The sequence below is a fragment of the Hakea prostrata genome, chromosome 3 (genome assembly GCF_041222555.1).
Source record: "Hakea prostrata isolate BN-2017 chromosome 3, UWA_Hpros_2, whole genome shotgun sequence".
Classification (NCBI taxonomy): domain Eukaryota; kingdom Viridiplantae; phylum Streptophyta; class Magnoliopsida; order Proteales; family Proteaceae; genus Hakea; species Hakea prostrata.
The window spans coordinates 23,921,924-23,937,974 of record NC_142602.1 but is presented as its reverse complement, the minus strand read 5'-3'; the positions used below and the strand labels follow the sequence as shown (position 1 = coordinate 23,937,974).

Below are 16,051 nucleotides of genomic sequence, written 5' to 3'. Positions count from 1 at the left end.
AAAAGCGATCTCTGTCTTGGAACATATAAAATAAATACGTAAAATGACAACATATTACCATCATGAAAGAAAAGAGTGACATCGATAGGAAGAAAAGTAAAACAAGCCTACGTGTCAACCAACAAACCCTAGTTTCTTAATTTTGTTTAAATTGAATGGAGTTACAGATCTACATAACTAACTCTCTTACTTTTTCTCTTTGCCTTGGAGATCTTCTGTAACGAGGCTACAATCTTGGAAGAGGATCTACATTTTTTGGTTTTGCGAGACGATTTGTTTGTCAACCTGATAAGATTATAAGTCCATGCACCACAAATCATCCCACATATGGGTCCCACTACGTACACCCATACTGACTTGTAGCGGTTCCAAACAATGGCTGGCCCCAAACTCCTTGCAGGATTCATTGCTGATCCTGAAGTAAACCTATCAAAGTCACATAATCCTTTCATCAAAATAGTAACAAAATGTAGCTTATAACCCAATATAAAGTAGAAATCTAATGCAATTATATACAATGAAGGAAACACAAGAGTAGAGATTGGATATTTACCCATCAAAAAGCACGTTCACAATGATTACTGCCCCAATTACAAGCTTACCAAGGGGTCCAATCTGTGTCACAAGAAAAAACTCTAAAATTAGAATTTGGGTTGTTCTATGGTTCAAGCTTCTCAATGTTACAATGTTGTTGATGGAGAAATCTTTTGGGTGGTTTGATTGTACTCTTTCATGCTTTTCTCTTTTTGTCTTTTAAGAAAAAAAAAAGTAATTTGATTAAGTGAAGGTGTTTAGAAGTAATCACCGTTTGATTATCGGTTGTAACACCACATATGACAAACATAAGGTAGAAAGAAACAATAAACTCCATCACGAGTGATTGCATGTCTGATCCTGATGGTGAATTCCCAAAGAAAAGATATTCCTCTGTGCCAAACAATAATCGAAGGGTTATTGTTGCAAGTATCGATCCCAATAGTTGTGCAGCTGCATAGGCTGGTACCTACAAGAAAACATATGTAATCCATATTGAGTTCATCTCTTCACATTTAATACGCATCATTCAGGTCTCGCCCGTGAATGTGAGAGTAATTTGTGTGCTCTTTTTGTTATTACACACAACTGATCTGAAATTATTTCAGCTTAAAGACTACAAAACTGCTGGAGATTATGATGAGTTGGAATGCAAATATAACTAATTTACCTGTCTCCATGGAAATCTCCCGAGAGTAGCAAAGGTGATGCTGACGGCAGGATTAATGTGGCAGCCGGAGATGTGACCCACAGAGTAGGCCATGGTCATCACAGCAAGTCCCCACACCATTGATATCCCAAGGTGACTCATCTGACCATCTTTGATCTTATTTACTACTATCGACGCACACCCAGCAAATACCAAGAAATATACACCCAGCATTTCTGCTAGCAACTGCAGTAGTTCCAATGGAATATCAAAGACAGAAGATATATGAAAACCTTTTTAATCATATGAGAAAGCCTTTAATTTGTAGTGGAAAAAGATACCTTCTGCAAGAGAGTTACAGGGATAGGGCAGCATATTAGTCTTTTTCGTTTGATTGTTGATGCAGAAACATGAGAATTGTTGTCCTCTTCAGGCTGTATGACCTGATCACCTCCTTCTTTGATATTAACAACAACAAAGACTTCCTCTGTGGGTTTTGAAAGCCTTGAACCAGTTTCAGAGATCTCACCCATCGATAATAGCAGAGACAAATCAACTGTAATGCCGAAAACCCAGAAAGAGAAGAAGGGAAAGATGAAGGAGGAAGGAACGTCAGAGACGTAGGCAGTTTGGATTGTCTGAGCATAAACAGAGAAGATCAATTCCAATTTATAAGACTCTATGACCCACAGACACAGGAAAACAAAACAAAACTAAACCCTGGTACGGACATGAGCTGTGGAACTATACTTAAAAATTCATTTGTTTTCAATTTTTTTTTTGTTTGAAGGCATTTTATTTATTATTATTTACAGGATATTCAACTGTTCGCCAAGGTTAAACCCTTCATATTTGCATCAGTAGAAGCATCCATGAGACTTCATGGGCAGAAGAGAAGGAATCATTAAATGGGGAAATCAGGGGAAGTGAGTGCTATCGCATGGTAGGCTAATCATTAAAACTGGGCAAAGCTTATTGTGCCAGTGGGTTTAGGAACACTGGAATTTTTGCATTGTTTTGAGTCCCGCATATATAATATTGCATTTGTTATTTCATGCCGATGCTCCAGACTTCTTTGACTCTTCAGGGTCTAAGTTATAATAATTTTATGGCATAAATGTAGTTGAAAGGCTTTATAAAAAAGTTCTACCATTTTTTTTTTGTCAAAAGTTCAAACATTTCATTCATAATTGAAAGATAACACAGACAAACATCGAACGACAAGAAAAAATAAAAACTAAAGGATGGGTCAAACCCAATAAACCCTCAGAATACTGGTTGTGACAACCACAGAACCAAAAAACCTAATGGATATGATAAACATAACCACCATCACCGCCTGCCGAGACACACCATACAGGCAGACACCGATGCAGACATAACCATGCCTCAAAGGCGAAAACCCAGCATGCCACAAGGGCTGACTAACCATACGCCCCAAGGGCTTACATACGACTGCCTCATAGGCAAAGATAGAACACGCCACAAGGGCAGACAAAACACATGCCCCAAGGGCATACAAACCACAAGCCCCAAGGGTTTACAAACCACACGCCACCAAATTTAATGGTAGGATTTTTAGAACCGTTCAGCCAAGCAATTTACACACCCGTTCAGCCACCACCTTTCTTATTTTTATTTGATTAAGAAGAAGTGTGCAAGTAGTATTACAATGCCAATGGCGATATTGTGGTAGTGGGCTTAGTAATGATACCTTTATAAAAGCCCAAGTGAAGGGCGCACTGGAGAGAGACAGAAAAATATAAAACCCCAAAATTTCAATGTCAACCTTTATCTTGTTGGTCACGCACAAAATGTCAACAATAAATTATTATTTATTATTATCATTATTATTATTATAATAGTGATCCTAATTTGAATCTTAATAATATAATTACAACCATATGGCTAGTAGTTGGGATTGAGAATGGGTATCTCTTTAAACATGAATATTGTAGTACAATTCTGCATGATAAGCTTATTGAGTCTATTTACAGACAAACTTTCAGTTGGTTTTTCACTTTTTCTTCTTTAATTTGAATAGTCGTCTATTATTTAAACTTGGGAGTTGGGAGTTCTGTATCAGAATGAAGTTTGTTTCTTATTGTATTCAATCTAGAGCGGAATGGGTTTTGAAAGACACTTCTTGTTGGCTATAAGACTTGCAGTTTCCCCTTCCTTACCCTAATCTTCTCTTTCCTAATCTTAATTTGTGAGGTTCAACCTCTTTTCTCTTCATTATCTTACATTGATATTACAAGGTTGTCTTATTTCAATTACCCTAATTTGATCAACATAGGAAAAAATCATGGCCTTTGCTTCTTTATGGTTTTATACATCCAAATGATCTTATCAAACCCTCAAAAGTTTGCTTTAATGGTACCAAACAATTTTCAATAGTGAGTTGTAGGTAAAGTTTGATTGTAGATTCTTTGTTGTCTCCTCAATTTTCTTCCACTCATGTAAATGGCAAAATGCAATTCTTGTCTTTCTCTTGTTGAAACCTCAACAAAACACTAAAAAATGAAAGCCCAGAAGCATTGAGGAGATCCAATGATAAATAAACAGTTGCAACCTAAAGTGGAATCATTTTTTTTTCTTCATTTCATTTGTCATTCATTTGTAGGATTTAAGACAAAAAGAGTACTATGAAATTTTTGTAAACACAATATATGCCAACTCATCATTTAATTTTATTTTCCTATAGAGATATGGTTGACACATAAGATAAAACATAAAGGCTTTAAATATAATAAAATAAGTTAAGAGATATAAATGTTATTATATAAAAACTAGAGGGTATTTTGCGGGATTCTGATGCAAAATAGAATGATCATAGAAGGAGTTCAAACTTTATTTATTTATTTGTTTTTAAAAATTTTGGCAAATAGAAGCATTATTTATTAAAGACTGAGAGAGAATACATGGAGCTCAAACTTCTATCAGCAGAGACAGGAAAATTTTCCTCTTAGCGAAAAAAAGAAAAAAGAAAATATCCCAAAAGCCAAGATGGTGGCATGTGTCGATCTATTCAGATCCCAATCGGACAGTTAAAGAACGTTCTCACATCAGTACGCCTTTTCCTGGTTACTACTGTTCTAGAAATATTTAAGGCATTTTTAACCACGTAAAAGGAAAATTGAAAAATCTCAGCTATCGTTCTCGTAGAACTCGAAAATCTCAGCTGTTTTTCTCTCATCTCAGTCTCATTCTTTCTTATCTCTCTGCTTCGATCCTCTTTAATGGCGTCCGCTAGCACTTTAACTGCTCATATTTCGAACTTTTACAGAATCAATGAACGGAAAAGCCCTACTAGCTTATCCTCTATTTCCTTCTGTAAGTCTTTCTTCTCTTGTTCTATTTTGCATTAAGTTCTAACTGATTTTCTTTGTAACATTTAGCAATTCGACTTCATCATTCATCAATAAAACTGTAGGGTTAGGGTCATTGAAAAATGAGATTCTTACCTGACCTTGGATACCCGCGTTCTTATTTTAGCATATCTTTATAGGGGTAAACATGTTCATTTGGTCAAAACCTTAAACAACCGCCATTGCTGATGAAGTCTTACCGAAATTACGAAATTTTCTCAAATCGAAGCATATAATCAACCTTGAATTTCCATAAATTGTGAAACGTGAAATCGGCCGTCTTCTCCCTTTCTGCCTTCCTGTCGACAACCTGAAACTTAGATAAGTAAGAAGAAGTGAAGAACTTAGACTTAAATTCCAACCCTGACCTTCGAAAAGTTAACTGTATGTGTGATTGAAGAAATTAAAAGGTTATAAATGTCATTGGAGAAATGCTGCTGGAGAGTTGCTGTCTATTACGAGGAAACTTAACCTAAAATATTTGCAGAAGTTGTGTTCTGCCATCACTGCTTATCACTGGTCTTGCCAAAGATATAGCTGTTTCGATATAGGTGTTTGCCTTCAATTCGCAGAGATGAGGAGAGAAGAGAGTTGAGCTGCATAGATGCACTCTGGTGGTCCTTGTGAGGAAGAAAAGGGAATGATATTGGAATTACAAGTTTATCTGTCATGTAAAACAGTTGCAGTGTGAATACGAGGGTAGTAAATTCAGCTTATGAATAATATAACACTCCTGTTGACATTTTATGTCAAAGCGCATGTGATTTGCATGAAATTTGTTATTAAAATGGTTTTTGGATGTTTTGTATGAAATTATATGGTTGGTTTGCTTCTGCTAATGCATAAGGAATGTTTTTTCTTTCTTGTGCGTTGTATTGATTTAGAACTTTAAACCATTTAGACATGGTATCTTTAGCATCTTGGATCGTCTAGCCCTCCTTTCTTAAGTAGCTGGAGCTTCTCTAGTATTTAGTTTCACGCTCTTGAATCAGCAGTGGCTTTTCTTCTCTGCTCTGAAGTCTGTTCTGTTAAATTTATTCAGACAGTTGAGGAGTTCTTTTTGACATACATTAAAGCTATAATCTGAAGACCATGTGATATTGTGCTTTTGATGACCTACAAATTTATACACGGTTGGAGCGTTTAGTTCACGAAATTTTCATATCAAGAAAGTTGAACATTAAGTTGTCTGTTGGATGGTTAAATCTTTTTACTTGATATATGATACTGGTAAATGTGATGCCAGCTTAGGATCGTAAGTCGGTGTCAGTATTTTCGGACATTCGAGGCTACTATCTACTATTATTTATTCAAAATCCAGAAATTGATTTCTTGTCTTCTCCCATTTGTGGGACAATTTGACTTGGTTGGTTCAATATGATTTGCTTGGTTTTACCATTGAGCTCTACTAAGTGGATGTGGGGCTGTTGTGATGGTTATCAGGGCTTCATATTCAACGAATCAGTTGATGTGGATCCGAGGAGTTAATTATGCAAGTAACTGCATAGGAAACGATGCAAGGATGAACAAGGGCCCGTGGTTCCTTTTTGAACCAGTCTTTGTTCGGATCAAGCATATAGCTTGGGGCTGATGTAGAACCTGGGCAGATTTGAACCAGCATTCGTGACCAGCTGGCCCACGTAGATGGTCCCTTTGCCCCCACTGTTTTTGACCAGTCAACTTGACTGCTACAAGAGACAAAACATGAAGAAAAGAGGCCAAAATACAGATCACTTGAGCAGTGACGCAGTTCATCTTTTGTCTTGGTATGAATATTAATAGAAGATTTTGGTGGGACCCAAAAGTAAGGGTTTAGTTGTAGATTTTGCAGCATCTTAGTAGTTGCCATAATTATTGGTTTCTAATTTGCATGTTGGACGACTTACAAAGCGTAGTTTCTAAATTGAGTTTAGGTTCTTAAGTTAGTGATTTAGTTTCTATGTAAATGTTGAGAAGATCCATTCCTCAACAAAGTAGTTTCTAATTTTGAAATTATAGTTTCCATTTCTTGTCAAGCTAAGTTCCAACTATTAATAGGCGCCTTGCTTTTTGTTGTCTCAAAAATTAAATTTGCTGGTTACCTTTGCTTTGGAGTAATGATGTTCAGCAGCTGAGAGTAGCCCATCCTGCTTTCTCCTTCCTCTTCCATCTTCTCATTCAAACCTACTGGTGCTCTGTCACTGAAAATGTTGCAACCACTGTAAAGGGCCATTAAAGTCTGCGTTGATTTTATTCGTCATCAGAGTCGCTGTTGCTACTGCTGCTCCATTCAAGTGACTCTGCTGCTGTTCCTGCAAGCTGTTTTTTCTGCAACAATTGAAGCTTGATTACATCATAATCCCTTGCCGAAGGTGCTAGGTTTTGAAGCATAGATCCACCCCATCAGCCACTCCTCTGAATCCCAAACATGGCCCTTTCTACAGTCTTACATTAGGGGGTTTTCTGGTACAACCCAAGTCCCAAAACCAGAATTGTGGGGTCTCTCAAAAAATTTATTATACTTTCTTTAAATAATGTAGGTAGTTGGGTTGGATTATAGTATATTAAGGCAGATTCTTCTATTTGAAGTGTGAACACTCCAACTAACCCACAGTTAAGAGGAGTTAATATCCAGTTTTGTGCAGTTGATGAGAGTTTGAGATTCAATATTTAACTTTGTAAAGAGTTATATGAGGAGATCCAAGCAGCCATCAAACCAAGAAAGAGAGGTTTAAGAGGTGCTAACGGACTAAAGAAATAGATGATATAAAAAGTACTGAGGCAAAAAATGAGGCTAGGACGATGGTGGGGATAGCACTGGTTGGAAATATGAAGAGCTCTATGTTAATCTAAACACAAGGGAAGAGGAAAAAACTATATATAAAACATCTAAACTGAGAGAAAGGAAGACTTGAGCCCAGCAAAGGGATGAAGCAAGTAATGACTTAGATTTTTACCAAGTAAGATGTAAAATAGGAGAGAATGGAAGAGCACTTATGATGGATGAGGACATCATGAGGTGGGAAGAGTATATTTATGGGTTCGAAGACAACTGAACCGGTAAACTGCATTACTCATCAAGACACCATACATTCTAGATATGTCTGAGAGTTTAAGAAAGGCTAAAGTAGGCAAGACTTCAGGTTCAGATGAGATCCGAAGAGAAGTCTAGAAGGTCCTAGGATTCTAGGAATATGTGGGATTTATTAGTTATTTAAGTTCTTTAGCAAAATTATGATCAGAAGTAAAATGTTAGATGAATGGAGGAGGTGCACTATATATCCTATCTGCAAGAATAAGGGTGACATGTAGACTAGAGCTGCAACGTAAAACGAATGAATCACACTATGAAACTTTGGGGACAAGGTTATTGAAGCCAGTCTGGGAAGATATACTCATATCTTAAAAAATCAATTGGGTTCTATGCAAAGTAGATCCACGAAAGAAGCTATCTGCCTATTGACGAAGCTCATGTAAAGGTGTAGAACTGGCAATAGGGATCTTCGTAAGGTCTTTATTGACCTAGAGAAAGCCCAGGACAGAGTATCTAGAGATTTAATTGGCAGGTAATTGTGAAGAGAGGGGAGGGGGATTAAGTAAACATATAAGGTAATTAAAACTATGGATGAGGGTATGGTGATTAATGTAAGATCTGCTGAAGGCAGGGCAAGGAGTTCCCAATTAAGGTTGGGTTACATCAAGAATCAACCCTATGGCTCCCTACTCTTCTTTATAATTTGAATATTATCATTGAGGCAATATGCTCCTAGAACTTGAAGTTCTTTATGGTTATAATGTAGCTATACTTTTGATTATGAATATCGAGCGATGGTGAAAGATTGATTTTGGCTATTATTTTGTCCAAGGATGCGTGCTTTAAGATTCTGTTTATGCTATCTAACAGAGACAATTTCTAATATATTTTCTGCTTTTCAGGTAATAAATTGAACCCAAACACCACTGGTCCAATTGGTATACCAGCTTTGCCCTGGCCTGGAAGCAAGAGATCTTATAACCCAAAATCTTTTCGGGTTTATAGTTTATTTGGAGGAAAGAAGGATAATAATGATGATGGGCAATCAAAAGTAATTTTTGCTACCTTATCTTCCTGTTATTCATGGCTGCCTTCACCTGCATTTCAGACATTTCCATGTATTGATACTCTTATAACGTGTACAAATGTTGAATTACTGTAGGAGATTGCAAGTTTCATGTCCATTTCCTTGTTTGCTTTCCACTTTGAAACTTCCCATAGAGACATTGGACTCAACTTTTGCCTATCACTGCGGTTATTTGTTAGAAGGTTGAGCATGACGCATTGGTTAGCACTTGGTCATGCGTTCAAGTCCCTGAACCATCACTGCAGAAATAGGGATAACGCTGTATACATTTGACCATCCCAGTCTCTGCTAGTGGGAGCCTTGTGCTGGGTATGACCTGCTTTTCTATGGCTGTAGTAATTTGTGGCAACAGAAAAAAATTTGAGGTGATTCACCCATCAATCTCCCATGGGCTAAGGGGAGTGACAGATATATCTATAAGAAATCAGAAGCCAATCACAAAGAAGTTAAAATAGGAGATAGCTGCACTACAAATAGGAACTGGTCAGCGGAACTTGTATAATTGGTGTCCAGATCTGATGAATAAATTCTAATCCAGAAGGAGAACTGGTTAACTGGGTATACATGCTAATTCAATAGAATGACCAGTAGTGGAGAATCAGATCTGAGACATAGAAACTACTACCAATGTAGAATGATCTGAAATCACAAACCCAGATTTTTGAATGATTTCAGAAATCCAACCATCAAGATGTCAGATGGACACAGAACTGAGATTGAGGACCCTTAGGTGTGATCGAGTTTTGGTTCTGAACCAAGATGGGAATGCTTGGATGGAGGAATGCATGTAGTTCTGCCTTTTAACTCTGGACATTGTTCGCAAACTCATCTCTGAGTGCCAATTTTGGCTGGACTGATATCACCCAAAAATTGTATATTTTTCCCAGCCTTGTTAATTCAGAAGGGAAGGTGGGCTGCGATTGTTTGTGGGGTTTTGTTAGGGGTGGAAATGCCAAGTTACTTTTTCCATGAATGATTGGTGGGACTTTAGATAGCATGGGGTTTGGATTTTGAAAATGCCAGATCAAAAGACGAAGCAGGTAATGATATTCTCTTAGCTTTTGTAAGTACACTACATATTGATAAAACAAGGTTGGGGTGGAATTTAGAGTTGCCATATAACATTTTCTCTCCTTAGCTAAGTCCCCTCTATACAAGTGCAGCCTTAGAGTATTTTGTTTGGCCATTTCATGGTGTGACAGGTTGGATAAGTGAATTACCGAGTCATTGAGATTTTGACCAAAAAAAGTGTTTTTAGATTGTAGTGAGTGAGTTCCAAAACGAAATGACCAGAATTTCTAGAATTTCATTAAAAAATAGTTTATTTTGGGTTTGAACATTCTGTAAGCTGTTTCAACTCACGGGTTTGAAATATTTGGTTCAGAATTCTGCCAGCATTTTTGAAGTACGATTCTTGATCAAGATGCTTCATCTAAATATTCTTTTCCAATGTCTGTTCTCTGTTGCTCTATAGGCTCGATTTTTGCTGGTTTGATAAGTTAGCATGTTTGATGCATACATATGACATGGGTATATATATATATATATATATATATCTTCGTCATGGTTGTTGGGCTCAAAGAGTCGGAACATCATCTAAGATGCCTGTTGAAATGGTCCCTTCATGTGCCCCTCAGCCCATCCCCATGGACCCAATATCAAAGATCATTTACTTGTGATCACCAACTCCAAACCCCAGATGCCTTTATTTCCATGTGCATGGAGCCAGGTTACAATGACTACAAAGAGACTTCATATGAGGTATGGCTCTTTGGCATCATATAAATCACGCCCACATACCCAAAAAAGGGGGGGGGGAGTTCATGGCAAAGAAAGAAATGTTTCTATAACTCAGGTATATGTGGAAAAAAATGGTTATGATAGGGAATGGCTCATTTCTTTCCCATTATTTCTTCTAGAGATAGTAATCCATGTTATTTCTAGGAAGCGGTATTATATGGGTTATCATATGCTATTTTTAAGTTAATTCTGAGTTAATTCTAAATATCATTATTTTAAGTGTCCCTTGATGTCCTCATAAATCAATCTGGCAGAGCACCAACCTCCAGCAAAATCTACTTTTAATGTATCCTGAGTCTATTGCAAAATTATATTTTTTTGGGTAGAAATTGCAAAATTCTTTTTAAAATCTTAATGGTTTACATGGAGAATGACAAAACATCCTTTTACTGTGAAGCTTTCTCGGGGAAAATTAACATTTCTTTCATTTATTATAGGCGGGAATTCTGGGAAATATGCAAAATCTATATGAAACTGTTAAGAAGGCACAGATGGTTGTCCAGGTTGAAGCAGTGCGTGTACAGAAAGAACTTGCTGCGTATGTACTATTATCGCACCCCCTTTACATCATAATGCTTTTGTGTTGGTGTGCACTGAATTTCTTAATTTGTTTTTTGTGGCCTCTTTCTATTTTGCAGAGCAGAGTTTGATGGTTACTGTGAAGGTGAATTAATCAAGGTATGTCAGATTTTATCATGATCTAAAAATTGCTTCAAACAAAGTTAGGCTCAATTGGCTCAGGATTTGCTACCATTTTAAGCATTAGGAGTTGAATTTATCTAAATTTGCCCTATGTCATCTCGGATTTATAAATAGTTCATACATGCTCTTCTTAAATCTCAGTTTTCTCATTGGCGCTTCTTTTTCTTCTCATATTCGTGAATTTGGAGAATGTAGTATATAAAAGAGGGGAATATTGTCATTTTTTCATTTTTATCTGACTTCCAAGATTTCCATTGCTGCTTAAAAAATTGTAGTAACATCAGATTGAGACATTTTACAGTGTTTAATAATTTGAACATGAAAGATTTAGTTTTTTTTTATGTCACACTGTTGTTTCACTTATTCATTTTTCTGTAAGCAACTCTACTCTTATTTATAGTTGGAAGTTTCTTTAGGTTACTCTTTCTGGAAACCAGCAACCTGTACGCACTGAGATAACTGAGGCTGCAATGGAGCTAGGATCAGAAGTAAGTGAATGTTTGTTTTGATAAGCTGCTTATGCATTTCCTTGTCTCAATCTTTGGAGAATTTACAACCTTTCTTCCTTCCCTGAAGTTTCTTATGCATTACTGAATAATAATCATTACCATATCAACAAGTGGACTTGGAGTTCCATGGTTCAATCCATACTGAAAAAATATACTCTTGACCCACCATCAAACTCAAGGTGTATGGAATGACGAGGACTGTACTTTGATAGTTACTTTTACACAGTTTTGAACACCACAAAGTCCTGTGCTTCCATTTTTTCTTCTACATTGATGAATGGTGAAATTTTCACGCTTACCAAAAAGAAAGGGATGAAATTTTCACCTTCCTTGTGTCATGCTTGTAAAAGTTCACAATTTAACACAGTTGGAGCTGCTTGATAATGTTGTTGGTCCAGATATTTGGGCTGTGGGATGTCACTTCTATTCTAATGGTTTATAATATTATGTATCTGATTGATGTCTCTATTCACACTGGAGAGTAATAGAACAATCCTGGTTAATATAGATCCTGTAGGTCCATTTGTTTAACTTCGATGGTAGGATTTGTTCAGTTTCTAGTGAACATGAAGTGAAATTAAAACCAACCCCTCTACCAAATAATCACTTTTTTTGGTAAAGAAAAGTTTTGACAATCATTATCAACAATAATTGTATAACAAAGTAAAGTAAATAAATGTTACTTTTGAACCATATTCATTGAATCTGAATGGGAGAATAAAAATGCCATCAAGATTCTAAGTTAAATGCAATCATGACTTGTGATTATAAAATTTTCCATTTGGTTTTCTAAATTAATTTCCTTTATCTCTATATTCCCCTCTTGAAATTGTGAAGCACCATCATCCTTCATGCTGGAATAAAACAGTGTATAAACAAATTGTCCTTAAAACAATAACTGTGGAGTTCTCCCACAGAAAAGGAAAAACAATATTATGGAGGATATTAATGATTGGCTGAAAGTTTTATGCACGACTGTATATGTACATGGTCATGCCTTCACTGTTGGATGGGGGTGAGGCATATTTTTAAGCTCCTGCTTTATTTCAAGTACTAATGCATTGTCCAACTACACCTGCTTGCAAGCCTAATCTGATTTGTACTGCTTGAAGTTTCGTAATTTGTTGGTCAGCTATAATTTCAGAGTCTGTTCTTTTGCATGTAATTAATCACATAGTACTGAAAGATCATTTATGCTACTGTTTCTGATAAATATAATCTGAAGTATGATGAAAAGCAACCTTCAATATAAACAGAATATCGTTTGTCCATGATCCTTTAACTTATGCTATTAGTGTAGAGAAGAAAAGATGCAAGTAGAAACTCACTAAATGTTATTATTGCTTTAATCTTCCTTTTTTTCTTGTGGGATGAATTTTTTTTTATGCACTTGGCTCTCAGTTACATAGCCTAAATTGTGTACTAAGATCATACATAATTAATTCACGGGTATCATTCATCATAATTGTTCATGCAGAAGCTTTCGCTCCTAGTTACAGAGGCATACAAGGATGCACACCAGAAAAGTGTTCAGGTGAGGTGCCTAGTGCCAAGTGCCAAGTGCCAAGTGCCAACCACTCATGATAATCCATTTTTCTTCCCCATTGTGTGTGTGTGTTTTTTGTGAATGAATTAATATAGGCTCGTTTGCTGTAGGCTATGAAGGAGAGGATGAGTAACCTTGCACAGAGTTTAGGAATGCCTCAAGGTCTTAGTGAAGGATTGAAGTGATGATGGTATTCCATGATGCTGGTGGGAGCAAGTTTCAATTTTGTATACTAGGTCTGCTGAGGTGGTCATTTACAATGTTCATGCCATCAGAATCTCATCAAAATTTATTCATGCTTTATGGAACGGTAGGAGAGTCTGCAATCTTTGTCCTTACTACTTTAATGTCCAAGGCTATCTATTTGATCAACATGTTGCTAAATTATCTGGCTTCCATTATACAGATTTCATGTTCCTGTCAACTCATAACATTTGGCTTGAAAAATTAAAGGCTGATGCATACAAAAATCCACTTTACTCGTGGGGGATTATGAGAGGATTAAGAAATTTATAAACACATTTGCCTGAGGCAATATGTCAGGTGACATTGTTAAAGTAGAGCGATCAATTCCAAAATTTCTTTGGTTAGTTTGTGGGCTTTATATTATTGCCTGCGTAGGGTTGGGTGGTTGTGTATATGGCTTGTTGGGTAGTTGCAGAATTCTTTAGTAATCAAGAGTTAGGTCTGTTATTTGGTCAAGAAAGAAAAAAATAATATAAATAAAAGAGTTGGACCGTTAACCATTCTAGTCGGATCAGTCTATAGGATCCCACCACTTACCTTGTGAACTGATGAGCACATTTATGTGTGAAATTTTAGGGTATAAAGCATACATTTTACACACTTAGAGTGGAGTTGTCTTGGGTTTTATGTTTTTTTTTTGCAGATTTTAGGACTTTTCAAGATTTAGACAAATATTCGGAGTTTTGGGTATGAATCATGCAATTTTACACGTCAAGAGATCCATTCAAATTCTCGAATGTGAAAATGGGCCTGATCTGGAGCATGATGGGCTAGAGATGTGATTGTGGGCCAACTCCGAAATATTTAAGAGATAAATAAGGCAAATTTGATCTATGGCTGAGATTATAAATTATCAATCAAATCTACAATGATATTATTGAGATAGTCCAAAGGGAGAAAAGAGTCTTTGCACACTTCAGTATCTTATTTTCTATTTGGGATTTGATTAAAGAAAGAAAAAGAGGGAAAATAATTATATTCAGAGAAGGAAGAAGGAAAAATTCCACTTTTGAATGTTTCTATTCAATTTCGATCAAACGCTTCATCGATCGGACTCAGTCAAATTTCCGCACTTGTTACGATGCTAATGTGCTTTTCTCAGCAAAATAAAAAAAATGCTCATGTATAAAATTTGGATTGAAATTTTGAATCTTCAATTCCTCTTTCTTTTTCTATGTAAGGTTTTGCACTAGATTGAACTTTTGATAAATGTCCCAATACATGTGAATAACATTTATCATCCCCACTAGAGTTAAATATTTTGGAGTCTATTGTACAATCTAACAATCTGATTTGTGAGGGTAAATAGTAGTCGCCGTTTTCTACATTGGTAATAAAACGTATCTTTAACTATAGTAGACATAAGAAGCCATTTTGAATCATATATCCTTATACATGTACTTCAATAGTGTCTCAAAGTGGTTAAAAGGAGGGAAAAATCATTTGTTGTGCATAGCAGTACATTTTTGTACCAAATGATTGGTTGAGATTAAAAACTTAATTTTTAATTTTAAAATTTTCAATAGTCTTGTATTTATTTTGTTTTCTCAACCAATCATTTGGTATATATGTGCACTGCAGAGACTTATGCACAACAGATGATATTTTTCCGTTTAAAAATTGAGTTTTGAGGAACTTCTTTGTTTTTAGGCAGGCCAGACTGCGGAGTATTTGGTGCTTTAATCTTAGCATCAAGTATGGTTGAGTCCTTGTTTATAATAATTCACCCAAGATAAAATTTTCATCTATTTATTTGGAGTTCTACATGTAATGCCAATTATGGTTAAAATCAAAGTAAAAAGCTGAAAATTGAACTATAGTTGATTTTACAGAATATTTGAAGAAAGTTTAGTATGATAAACCTTGGGTAAATCAAGAGGAGGAACTAAAGAGCCAATGAATGTGGTTGAACCCTGGGCCTGGAACACATGAACCCTTGCCTTCCTTGGTGTTGTGTTTTTGTTTCTTTGGGTGGGGGCGCGGGGGGAGGTTAAAAACACAGATCATTTGAGCTATTGCAAGTTTTGGCCAAAAAAAAAAAAAAGCTATTACAAGTTACGGGCGTCACACCTACAAAATTGCATCAGCTACAGATTGGCCACCAAAAAAAAAAAAAAAACTGCCTTAACAAGAATTCTGGGACAGAATGCATTGATAATAACCTCAATTACAATTGAGATGTTTCTCAAATTCATAGTAAAATATATCGCCAAAATTTAGCAATATTTCAATGCTTTTGTATAACAAAACGAAACCCCTACGGAAAATGAAAATTCAATATATTGTCCAATCAGGGGCAAAATAAAGCTTTCATTTAGGCAACATTTTGCTTTATCCGGTTAAAATTTTTCCCAAAGCTTCTCTCTCTATTTCAGTATATTATTCTTACTATTTTACATTGATTATTGACATTTGGGAGTAGTTTTTGTGTGATAGTTTGATAGCATACGTGTGCAATGCGTCGGTCAAACGGCATTTGGCTCAAATCTTGGATATTCTCATCTTAGAGGTAATCACACTTCTCCAAACTTCATTTTTATTAAATTGCATGATAGAATATAGTTAGATTGGTATGAATTTAATATATGTTAAAC

The 16,051-nt window shown here is 36.0% G+C and overlaps 2 protein-coding genes across 2 annotated transcripts; one reads left to right on the top strand and one right to left on the bottom strand.

Moving 5' to 3' along the window:
- Window positions 1–161: 161 nt before the first annotated feature.
- Window positions 162–1,716, bottom strand: LOC149021762 (aquaporin NIP1-1-like). Its single transcript, XM_089147488.1, has 5 exons — window positions 1,525–1,716; window positions 1,205–1,429; window positions 806–1,003; window positions 554–615; window positions 162–426 (listed from the first exon to the last, which is right to left on the bottom strand). The coding sequence occupies exons 1-5, from the start codon at window positions 1,714–1,716 to the stop codon at window positions 162–164; spliced, it is 942 nt and encodes a 313-aa protein (XP_089003614.1).
- A 2,592-nt stretch (window positions 1,717–4,308) lies between these two features.
- LOC149021761 (Putative BCR, YbaB family COG0718) lies at window positions 4,309–13,783 on the top strand. The gene is made up of 7 exons (XM_089149956.1): window positions 4,309–4,519; window positions 8,470–8,618; window positions 10,892–10,992; window positions 11,093–11,132; window positions 11,573–11,644; window positions 13,143–13,199; window positions 13,322–13,783. The coding sequence occupies exons 1-7, from the start codon at window positions 4,426–4,428 to the stop codon at window positions 13,394–13,396; spliced, it is 588 nt and encodes a 195-aa protein (XP_089006082.1). The 5' UTR covers window positions 4,309–4,425; the 3' UTR covers window positions 13,397–13,783.
- Window positions 13,784–16,051: the final 2,268 nt, after the last annotated feature.

Coding starts and splice junctions, on each gene's coding strand:
- LOC149021762 (XM_089147488.1), bottom strand. CDS start 1,716: ATGGGTGAGATCTCTGAAACTGGTTCAAGGCTTTCAAAACCCACAGAG. Junction 1,004..1,204: donor GGAGATTTCCATGGAGACAG/GTAAATTAGTTA, acceptor GTTTTCTTGTAG/GTACCAGCCTATGCAGCTGC. Junction 616..805: donor TTACAACCGATAATCAAACG/GTGATTACTTCT, acceptor CTTGTGACACAG/ATTGGACCCCTTGGTAAGCT.
- LOC149021761 (XM_089149956.1), top strand. CDS start 4,426: ATGGCGTCCGCTAGCACTTTAACTGCTCATATTTCGAACTTTTACAGA. Junction 4,520..8,469: donor CTTATCCTCTATTTCCTTCT/GTAAGTCTTTCT, acceptor TCTGCTTTTCAG/GTAATAAATTGAACCCAAAC. Junction 11,133..11,572: donor GTGAAGGTGAATTAATCAAG/GTATGTCAGATT, acceptor AAGTTTCTTTAG/GTTACTCTTTCTGGAAACCA.